The 12,167-nt window shown below is 35.5% G+C and overlaps 1 protein-coding gene across 1 annotated transcript; it reads right to left on the reverse strand.

The window, feature by feature from the left end:
- Positions 1-8,162: 8,162 nt before the first annotated feature.
- LOC134542164 (eukaryotic translation elongation factor 1 epsilon-1) lies at positions 8,163-12,165 on the reverse strand. Its single transcript, XM_063386188.1, has 4 exons — positions 11,729-12,165; positions 9,149-9,349; positions 8,938-9,033; positions 8,163-8,442 (listed from the first exon to the last, which is right to left on the reverse strand). The coding sequence occupies exons 1-4, from the start codon at positions 11,816-11,818 to the stop codon at positions 8,311-8,313; spliced, it is 519 nt and encodes a 172-aa protein (XP_063242258.1). The 5' UTR covers positions 11,819-12,165; the 3' UTR covers positions 8,163-8,310.
- Positions 12,166-12,167: the final 2 nt, after the last annotated feature.

Below are 12,167 nucleotides of genomic sequence, written 5' to 3' on the forward strand. Positions count from 1 at the left end.
TCAAGGTGGAAAAGTAAATATAATTAAAGTATCAAGATTAAATACTATGAAAAGATTTATTATTTGGTGAATGTGATTATTTCCTATTAGAAATTTGGGGAAAAAATTACTTTCTTTTAAGTGTAAAGAGTTTCTGTTTTGACCCGTTACCTTGCCTGTGAAGAATATGTGTAACAAAATAGATTTCCAACTTTAAAACATCACTTATGGGAATTTATTCTTCTGATATAAATACATAATTGGTGGGTAACAATAATTGTGAAATGCGTTTTTGGCAGAAAACTACTCGAGCGCGAACTGCACGACCAATTCCGACGTTTGTATTTAGTACGCAAATACGTGAGCGCCTGAGCGCTATGCAACTTTGCAACACACGACAGGTAAGCGGCACAACATACACACTGTTAAAAGAAGGGGCGCATTGTTTTGTACCTGGTTTCGCACCACGTCACAGTACATCTATCCTGTTTCCTATAAGACCGCTGTGTATGCATGAGCATTGTATTATTAAAACAAAAACACTTGTTACTGATGCATTTAAATGCATACAAAGTGATTTAAAACATTACGTTGGACATACGCCGTTGCTAGTTTTCACAGTGAGTAATAGAGAAAACATGAAGAATGGACAAACAAAAAGTGAATACAGAAACACATACACAAAAAAAAAAAAAGAAGTTAATATCAGCTGAAGTCCAATTTTAAATACACGTTGATTTCCATGGAAGGAATTAAAATAATATCACAGCACACACGAACGAGAAAGTAGTTATGAGATTGTTGTGACTAATTCCTTTTCGTAAATTCTCTGTGCTGTCTATATATTTAATATTTGATATTGACCGATTTTGGTTTTTTAGAAGTTATACTTCTTTAGGCACATCATGAAAAAATGATGAGAGTGAAATGTTAAGATTAAGATTAAGACTGTAACACAAAATTAACAGGTTGAAGCTGCCCGCTAAATCGCTCATTAAGTCTCGAAAAAAAGCTACCAACAAAATAGAAACCGAACCTCTATTAGTCGCGCATGTTGGCACGCTCGTCGCCTCTGATCACTGTTTTCATATTTATAAATATTTATCCACATGTTTCTAGTTTCTACATTCACAACACGTGTTTTAGTTTCATACAAGTGCAAATTATATATGTGCTAATAAATAATATTCAGTAGTGATTTAAATTGAATATTTTCATTAATATTATTTACTATTCGTAAATATTTGTAAAAAAATTTGTGCCTTTATACTTTTTCAAGTGCTCCAATATAATTGATGTTAACTATCCGTATGTACCTATATATTCCAATCAAACCCCTAGATTATGTTTATAAGATTATATTTACTATATTAGAAAATAAAGTTATATGCAAACGGAGTGATTTATGTATAACATTTATAATAACAATTAGTTAATTAAATATACCAAGAGAGCATGTGCAATGTCCCGGTTACATTGTTTGCTTGTTTTTCTGACTTGGACTTTGATAATACAATTATTTTTGCTTGGACACATTCGTTGGTTTGTAAAATAATAATAATTTTTTGTTATTTTTATACCGAATTGCAACAAATCTCATATAATATTAATAATTCCTGATATATAAAGAAATACTTATTTGATCTGTCCATCAATCCTAATTCAAATAATATGTATGAACTATATTATTTATCCTCATTTCTTCATAGCTGATTTTGGCTGGACTATATATATATATATATATATATATATATATATATAGACATATAAATTCCCGATCCAAGACGTGAGGTTGTAGCCGGAAATATCGAGTGATTCAAAACGCAGGACCTCTCGTTTCGAAGGCTAACACCATAACGGACCCGGTCGCTGAGAATATCGTGCCAACATTAAAAAAAAATTAAAATTAAAAGCAGCCCAATGCGTTTAGGATCGTAGTGACTAACAAACGTGTTTGGGCGGACTGCAGAGAAAGTTGTAGAACGTCAACCGAAAAGTCGCAGCCGGCCGGAGTGAGCTGTGGGCGGACGGTGCTTCAAGGTCAACCACCTGAAACACACACACACACTCGAGCACACAAACTGCCATCAGGCCCAGCAACAGCTTGTTCCTACCTCTAATCGGCGCGACTTCTGAGACAACGTAAAATCTCGGGAGTATTTTTTATTTTATTTTTTTATTTAACGGATAGTTTCCCAAGGCTTGCGGTCAGAAAAGTTGAAACTATCTTCCTTTTAACCCCTCCATCTCGGCCATCATCCCTTCACTACCCATATCTTCAAACTACTAAATTTCATAAAAATATTTGCAGCCATTTTACAATTTTAATCACTAACCGCATAAAGGCAAAACGTTCATGCTGATAAATTTTTGCAGGACAAAATACTCACGAAAAATACCGAATTGGTGCACAACCACCATGCGCGTTAGAAATGAAATTTCAGTTATAATATAATAATGTGTGAAACGGAAAAACCTACAAATCGCACAGTGCGCACTGTAGAGATAACGGGGCATAGAATACAGTCTTTAGACTCACGTAAGTTACGGGTCGTTTGAAGGTTTCGCTTTTGAAAGTTTTAACCAGTAGGTCAGCCATGGCAGCAACTGATGCCATGGCCAGGGTTTCCAGGTTGTGATTTTTTTTTCCCTCGCAATTTTGGATAAAATTAATTTGGGGGAAGAAAATTTTGGTGCCAAGTATTTTATCTGTCTTGCCTTACTACTAATGCCATCGCTGTTTTTTTTTTTTAGTTCAAACAACACATACTTAGTTCTCTAAACATACTAGATGCCACTCTTTCTCTTCAAATCAATCGATGAATCGATATACATTTCCTTTTGTCGTCTGTGTTATGTCTCTGTCAGATTGTTGTTGTGTCTGCATTTTTTTTGTTTTTATATTTGGCCATTTTGTTTTTATTTTAAATATAAAATTTTAGTTTAGGTACTTTAACTTTTTGTTATGTATGATAGTTTTAAGGCCCTGAACACATAATTTCACCTCTTCAAGCTGCCAACACTGATAATAAGTAATAGTTTCAAGCTATAATTAGGTTTAAGATTGGGGAAAAATTCCGAAATTGGGGATTTTTTTGGTCTGCTATGGAAGAATTTCTAAAACACAATCTGGAAACCCTGGCCATGGCTAATCTATCTTAAACTCTAGGGCAGCAACTAGTTACGTTGCGCCCAGTTAAAACCTGCATAGACACAGGGAAAATCCTAGGCTCCTTCATGCGGGGTTAAACAGTGCAAGCATTAAGCAGACAGGTTCAGTACAGGACAAGAAGAGTTGTCAGGGGCAGAAAGTGTCTAACATGCTGGGGTCGGGAGCTTGGGCCTCTTTGGTGCGGCATGGTTGGTGATACAAGTACACTACGTGTATGTATGTATATGTATATGTATGTGTATATATACATACACACATACATATACATACACACTCCAACCACCTCACCAACAGCTAACCAATTGTTTATGATCTCGAGACCAACAACAGACCGCTAAATATGCATTCCTCCATATTTTATCCTAGTTTTTAAATGTGATCAACACCAATGTTTTTTTTGTGCACTCCCAAGTCAGGAATGTTGTTTTGTAAAACTGTTTGATTCAAAATTTGTATTTACTGTTTTTTTGTTACAACCACGTTGTGTTCGTCCAAAGCTGGGCTTGTTTCGTGCGTGTGTTTGTGTATTCACCTTTCTTTGTCCGTTCTTCGGGTCCTCTCCGTGACACACAGTGCAATTTTTAAATCACTCTTCTTCCCTGCTGCAAGAATCGTTCAAAAGAACATGCCAGAACTCGTTATTTAGTAAGGAGAGCAAGTCTTCCAACACGAGCGCGGCCCGTGATACGTGATTCAGAGAGGAACAGAGAGCTAGATCGGCGGGAGGGGCACAGCCTCCGGAGTTGGGGGGGAGGGGGGAAGAGGTAGGTCTGCACTTCTCCAAGGTTAAGGCCAAGGCTGGTCGGGCGAGTCGCGGCGGCAGCCACGCCTAGGCCCGAGGCGCTCCAGCAGGTCATGTTCAAGGTCAGGCGAGCCGGGCCGGGCCGCCAAGTAGCCTGGCTGTTGCGCCATATGGAGAACCATGGCCGCCACACACAAGGGCGGGGCTGTGTGGACCCGTGTGGACCCGTGTGGACCCGTGTGGACCCGTGGGTCTGGAGGGAGCCTGGGACCAGCCCTACGCATTGTTTTTTTTTTTTAATTTTGAAGGGAAACTTCTTTGCTGAGGGGGTTACGATTTTTGAGCGTTAAGATATTATCTTTGAAATTTTAATTTATTTTATTTATTATATTTTATTTATTTTAATTAATTTTTTTGGGTTCAATAGTTTTGTGTTGTCATCATTTGTGGGTGTTTTTTTTTTTTTTTTTTTTTTTTTTTTTTTTTTTTTTTTTTTTTTTTTTTCGTTCTCTTCTGTTTTTGGAAAACTATTGTGTTTGTTTCGTCTTTTCGTTTTATCGTGTTTTTGTCTCGTTTCAACTGTTTTGATTTTTTTTTTTGGGTTCAATATTTTTGTGCTGTCAAAATTTGTGAGGGTTTTTTCGTTCTGTTAGTCCATTTTTCTTTGTTTTTCTTTGTTTGTTGACCATATTACTGTCATGGAATATTATGTGGTGTTTATATCCTGTTGACAACAGCAAATTTTTGCTTAATTAGTGTTTTTGTGTTTTGGTTTTTTGTAGTTTTCTTCTACAGACATACATGTGCTTAGCAATGGCGTATGTCCAAAAGCTTACATCAAGTTTAGCGTTAAGATAATTCTGATCGCAAGAGGGGAACAGTCAGGTACATGGTGGGGGAACCGGTGGAGGAGGAGAGTGCGTCAGCGGCGACGCCACTCCAACGCATGCTCCCTGTGGTCATTTTTTAGGTAAAATCATTTTATAAAGTTTAGTTTCAACTTAGAAAATAGTTACCATGATACCTGTATTTTCAGGTTAAATTACATTCTAAAAAGAGTATGGACAAGAAATAACCACGTTATAATGTAGCACGCGACTGTAAAATAGGGTACCCGTGTCTGATCCTGGGTCCAGGGCCCGTAATAGAATGTGGGGGCCATGTTGAAAACACACATTTTTTTTCCTCATAAAGAAAGTATTACATGGATCTTATGACATGTGCGATCTTTGCCTAGCAACAGTCCGGTTAGGTTGGCTTCACTTATTGTGTAGTAAATGTTCCGTATGGAATGTTTCAATGTCTTGGATCTTTCAGTCTCAACACACGTCATTTTTAGTTACGAAGTAGAGGAATAGAAGAAAAAATATAAGCTTCTATCTCGACTGCCCCATCAAAAAATGATTTAACACTTGCGCATTACGAATCTTATTACAACCACACCGAGTCACGACTTTGAGAACTCTATCATGCCCATCAAGAAATCATTATGGTAATTTATATATAATGTATAACCCACCCAGGCTGGACTGCACCCAGGCTTAGTTTGATGTAGGTAGTAGGGGCATGACGAATCATCTTCACTTGTTGATGAGCATAGAGCGATGTTATACGAAACCACATGAGGTGCATGGGCTACTTACTCTAGCATATACCTTATTTATATAGATAGCAAAATTACTCCAAATAACTAGGCAGATGATTCCTAATGCTAAATTAAGTAGACTACATAACAGCCACTTACATTTTCGTTTAGTTCAATTGCTATAGGTGATATTTACCCCAGAAATATAGTTTTAAAAATAGTATTTTGGCAAGATAAAAATTATTTTGAATTAAAGTACCATTCCGGGAGAGTGTTTTATGATAGATAGTTCATTAACGAACTTTTGATAAAACCACCTCACTTTCATTAAAACAATGAATATAATTTTTTTGCCTTTATTTTTTATGGCGTTTGATTGTTGATTATGATAAACACTTTGCTGCAATTGCCAAGGACGAACCGGTTTCTGCGTACAAAAGCTTCGACGGCAGTGATACAATTCATGGGACGTAAGCAGTACTTCCTTCACGCAAAAGTAAATAATTTTTACGACCGCACAACTGACAGTCGCTAGGAACAGACAGCAGATAAAATACAATGCATAATTCTAGAGTTTCATTTATGTGATGTACGTGAAGAGTCACGGTGTACCTGTATCTTTGTTGGCACACCAGACGGCCTAAGCCAACGTCACTTGATGCGTGTTGACGATTTCCTACCATGAGAATTGTCAAACAATCGTCGGCCCAGAGTTCAGAACACACTCAAAAGGGCGGGTTTGTAAACTACGCGAGGAACGAAAAAAGAGCAAGACAAATAAAAATTAAATAACCACGTTAAATGATATACTAAATTACGCAAGACGTAAAAAAAAAAAAAAAAACGCAACGCAAACGCGTTTCTGCCTTCCATATACTATGAAGTGTTAAAAAAAACTTCGACGGACGTAGACGTTGTGTGAATGGAAGGCTACGATGGTCTTTGTATTGATATAGGTACCTATGTAAAACATTTTCGCTTGTTAACATTTTGTCCAGTGAAAGCAAATAACACTTTAAAGTCAAATTATTGACAATTTCACATGTTTTCATGATAAACATGAATTATCAAAAGACCAGAGAAGAAATTTTGTTTCCTACTGTTCAACTACAGGTATTTCAAGTTGCAAGGTTAAGGGCATGTATTGCGTCTTTCGTGATTTATAAACGACCATGATTTTCTTATGTTCGTCGGGAGTTGCGTCCTTGCGGTTTTGAATTCCTTGAGTAGTTCAACTTGGTCTAATTAAAAACCAGCAAACAACTGCCGTGGCGCTTTCCAGTCATTCATGGTTGCTGGGAGTGATCAGCAGTTTACTAGTGGATTACCAAGGGAAGACCTCTATGTGCAAGAAAAATTGCCTACCTCCCAGTATTTGTATCATTGTCGTTCAAACATTTGCGTGGGTTGTATGCCGCGACAATGTGTTCTAGGCAGTAGCAGAAATATGGGGTTTTTCCTGTTCAATAGCCCATACTTCTCAGTAAAACATCAAATAACAATTGCAGCGAAGGCAAGGTGTTTGTATTTAATTAGAGGGTACTGCCCTCTATGAAAATGAAGTGATATAAAAAGTTAGTTTATAGGGTGGACGACTCCATTTCATAATTTTTAATTACAAAAAATGATATGTATTTGCACAAATGCTGTTTTTAAATTTAATTTTCAAATATTAATATCACCCTTGGGGATTGAAATGGACTGTAAATAGCTTATATTATATTATAAACTCCAACTCAATTTCCATAAAAAATTATTACCTCCGGAAATATGTCGGGTGCAGGACCGTATGCAGAATATAATTTTTATTTGGGGGGGGGGAAGGGGGGGGGGGGGGGGTAGAAGATTTACTTTGCCCGTGGATTGCTTTCAAAATATTTCAATGTTTTTGGTGAGCATGATAGGATTGGGGGTACAAAAAAGGGAGGGGGGGATATATCCACCCATCTTCCCCTGCGTATTCCATTGGCAATAATCTGTATCTTGTTACTGACTAGCAATGCTCACTGGCAGAACTGTCTCAGCTTCCTGATTGCTTAAAAATCTGGGTCTGAGCTATATTTGTTCTGGACTAAATTAACATTGCATGTTTTAGTTAATTTAAGCTAGAGTAATCTGCCACTCCTTTCCAGAGTTTGTTCTCTGTTGAATTATCAATCCGTGAACTACAAAAGATTATTCACAAAGTCTAATTATCTGAAATGTTTGTTTCAACTTTTATTATCTTTGTTCCGCACACATTTCCCACTTGTGAAGCACGAATCTGCTGGAAATCAAACTCGGCTCACCCGAGTAGAGACAAGTGATCTGATCACTAAACCTCAATGGCACCCTTAAAAAATTAAAGAAAACAAAACAAGAAAAATAGTTAATTATTTCTCAAGCCTTGTTACATATTTGCACCCTGCTCCATGAAATAAATACATTTTTTTTCTGTTCTCATGTTGTCATTTTTATATTACATCAATGAATATTTGTGTTATAATCCATTAAAAAAGTACACATATAATTGTGATTTGTGTTTGCAGGGCTAGTGTCAGTTACAGAAAATGTAAGATATGAAAAATATATATATATATTAATTTGCTAACTTAATTAGTTGGTAATGTACTTTTCATTTTAATTTTTATGTATAACATGACTTGCTGAATTATTTGTGCAAACTTGTACATATAACAAAGATCTAAAGGATGCAATAAACTAGTTTTATTTAAATCAGTTTTACTTAAGGTTTTTGGAAGCACCACACTCTCACTTATGACTTCACGACACATATAAATAGCAAATATTATTTTATTTCTCCTTTAATTTGAAAATGTAGAAGGCTTAAATTTATGCATATATTGGAATGCGACTGAAATGTATGATGTTATTATCTCTTCTCAGACTGCTGTCCTGCTGCAAGTTGTCAAACCACCTTGATACATGCAGATAGCGTTCCTTGTCTTGGTATGATAAACCTGTCTGCAAACATTAAAACACACTTTAAACTCATTTCTAAATGAGAGAATAAAATACCAATAATTAAAAACAAGCACTTAAGCCAAGTTGCACGGTATCCTTGGTAAACATAAAATTTCTTAAGAAGGGTTATCATGTTTCAACAGAATAATTAATTATCACCAAATGTATAAGGATTTTTTTAAAAACAAAATTTCTCAAGATCATTAAAACCTTTTTCTATTCCTAATTTTTTTGATAAGAGTTGAGCAATGTTAGTGGGGGAAAAAACCCACAAAGAAAAAATTATGCAGATTTAAAATGTATGTGTGCACTGTTTTATTTACCTTGACTTATTGAGTATGTACCTAAATTATTTTTTGATTTATGAAGTAGAGTGCCAGTTAACTGTCTCGACAGCAAAGAATTATCATTTCAGCCACAACATTCAATGTTTAATCAATACTATGTGACCTGTGAGAAACATATAATTAGTACTAAATATTATAAACTCCTTACCACTGCAGTATAAAGAACATAGTACAAAACTACATCTGCCAGAGATAATTTGTTGCCCACTAAATACGCTCGAGAAACTAGAATGGAATTCAGCTCCTGAAAAAAAAAAAAAAAAGCACAAAAAATAATAGCATAACCAAACAAATTTAAAAATTTAACAACCAACACTATATTAAAAAAATATAAATCATAATAAGAACAAATTACTAACCTTAAGAACTCGATGAGCTGTTTGAGTTGAATCACAATAATTTGCATAACAAGTTGCGTACTCAATCCATTGTCTTACAAATGCTTCATCTTCAACACTTTTCCCCAGAAGAGGGCACTTTGAATCCCTGGCACATGCAATTATGATCGTTCCGAAGCCTTTCACAGATTTATGATTACCAAAGCCACTGATTACTGGAACCTGTAAATGACATTTTTATAATTAAAAAAATGACTCATCTACGTCTTACCCCTAACCACCTCGTTTCAATCAGTGTGTCCCACCCAAGGATTGTTCCCACACAATGTGGGAAGCATACCAGTTCCTAGGGAACGAAACTCTACACCCGAATGATCCGCATTTGTGCATCTTCAAAATATTTTTTATTGCTGTCCCTAAATCAACATGGTATATTTGTAGAAGAAGAAAAGCAAGTGAAGTGTTGTTTGTTGTTATACTTTAAAAAGTTTTCAAAGAAAATACGCAAATGTGCAACATGTATTCGAGGAAAACATGTTTTTGAATAAAAACACAAACATGTAATGCGGGTGCAACTACGCATGCATTCTTACTGTGTTTGCAAACAGCTTGCTTCGTTAATAATACTGGCAGAGACATTAAAATTATAACTTGTCGCTTAGTGATGAAAGAAAGAAACATATGTCATGGAATTAAAAGTAACAACTATCAGTTTAATGTTTGTAATTATAGCAATAAATGTACACTTAATTCAAACAGTATTTTAAATGTACCATTTGGTGAGAATCATAAAACATTAGTGTTACTAATTTCTTTTATAGTATTGGACGTTTTTACTACTAACTATAAAATAACAAAATGTATTTACAAAACGTTACCAAGTCACACATCCAGATTGCATTAACTATAATGAGTTAACATGATGTAACATATTTAGCAATAGTCTTTGGTTCTAAATGTCTGGAAGTACAAATATTTCAATATGTTTGGTAAAGAATATTAATTAATTCAAATTTCTTATATTTCCAGCAACTAACTCAATGATAGAGTACTTTCTCGAAAATCACCTCTCGTTTAGCAATAGGATACTCTCTCATGATAGTATCAGAGTTATAGAACATGTAATATTAATTTGCAAATTAAACTTGATAATCACATTTCTTACTGCGAATACACGGTGGTGTTCAATTCGAGACATCATCCTTAGGTTCATTAATATTATTAATTTTTGTTTGAATCTTAAAAACATTCTAATGACATCCACTTAATAAACCATTTCAATAATCAACTTGGTACGATATTCAATAATTGCCATTTTCATATTCCATTACCTACTAGAGGATACTTATTACTAGGTATTAACAAAAATTTTATATTCATAGAGTGTACTGTTTGGTAATACTCTTATAATTATACAGCTGTGGATTTCAATAAATGGTTTTCCTCTTATGCATAGAGCATGCTATTCTAAGGAACTGACCTACAGAGAACTAACTTGGAGAATTCTATGCCACCATCTTATTAGACATGTTGGTGGACATAATATATAACATTAAAAGAAACATCTGTAACGCTGTAGCGGTACAATGTGCATCAAGAAGGTTCACGGGCGAGCGGTGAACTTCGGAACTATTCAGGAGCGGCATGTATGACTGTGCACTGAAACATAATCAGGAAAATGTTTTCACAGTCTGAGCGATGGCAGAATGACATTTTCCCTTCAAATAGGTACCTATCACTGGAGAATACCATTACTTTTGTAGGGTTCAAGCGAATTCCCTGACTTTCCCTGATTTTCCCTCTGACTTTTCAAAATGAAGTGTCTGCCACCACCTCTTTCTCCGCCGACTTACTCTAACTGCACACTTTCGTTCCTATGAGCATCTCACAGACTGCAGCCATAAGCTTCACTCCAACATCTGCGTGACTAAGGTGATAAGTGATGTGTCCTAAGCCCTTCTGCCCAGCTCATTTAGTATTCTCACTAAAGATCAACCTGTAAATATATTCATAGCTCACAGCCTCTCATGCTGCCAGTCCCTTCTCTATTATAGCATTATAGACTACTTTCCTCACTACATTCCTGTTCATAAACCTCACTATCGTGGCCTGTTAACATTCAAGCATATTAAATTTACCTGTGACTAACTCTCTTACACATCCAAGTCCTCTTGAACATAATCTTTTTTTCAGTACCCTATGGCCCACAAATTCACAGACCTCGCCTGTGCTTAATTTATCCTCCTGGGTCAACATAGTTCTTAAAAACTGAGAGAATCACAGGGCTTTTAGAGACCATACTGGGTGGGACTCCTAAATTCTCTTTTTCTCCTCTGATATTTGTTTACCTACTCTCACAATGTTTTCAACCGATCTACCAACATCAGCTTCCAAAGTGACACCATACTGACTGCTTTCTGAGCACTCACGAAGTCGGAGGAAGAACAGACATTACTTCCCCATACCAGTCAGGTGTGTTTCGTTTGAAAATCTCTCTCCTGATTAAAGTTGCTTATACTAGCTATTTGCCAATCACTTAATATTAATTCTTTAAGGGAGTATTACAACACGTCAAAAGTTATCCAAAGTATTATTGTTTACCTTGCTTGCATCGTCAGTATAAATATTTTGGTCCTGAACACCTATATATCTTAATACTTGTCGTAAACAGTTATCGTCACAGAGAACCATAATCAAATGACTTCCACACAACGGTTACTTAAAAATTACAAACAGTTACAAAAAAATATCAAAATATACAATAATTCACACATTGACCAGAGAATCAAATTAGGTTAGGTTAATAGGTACATGATTTGCGCGCTACCAACCAACTACCAATTGGTATTGTCGAATTTAATATACTATTTATGTGAGCCTGTCAGGCTAATCATTTTTATAAGAAAAATCATAACTTTATAGTTTCTTACATCAAATATTGAGCATAAATTTGGAAGCAAATGCATACAAAACTATCTGAAAATTAGTTGCTTAAGTATTTAAATTTAATTTTTATATGGCCCTTTTTCACCCAGCATAT

The sequence above is a fragment of the Bacillus rossius genome, assembly GCF_032445375.1.
Source record: "Bacillus rossius redtenbacheri isolate Brsri chromosome 4 unlocalized genomic scaffold, Brsri_v3 Brsri_v3_scf4_2, whole genome shotgun sequence".
NCBI lineage: Eukaryota > Metazoa > Arthropoda > Insecta > Phasmatodea > Bacillidae > Bacillus > Bacillus rossius.

Coding starts and splice junctions, on each gene's coding strand:
- LOC134542164 (XM_063386188.1), bottom strand. CDS start 11,818: ATGGTTCTCTGTGACGATAACTGTTTACGACAAGTATTAAGATATATA. Junction 9,034..9,148: donor CAGCTCATCGAGTTCTTAAG/GTTAGTAATTTG, acceptor TTTTTTTTTCAG/GAGCTGAATTCCATTCTAGT. Junction 8,443..8,937: donor ATGTTCTTTATACTGCAGTG/GTAAGGAGTTTA, acceptor TAATGTTTGCAG/ACAGGTTTATCATACCAAGA.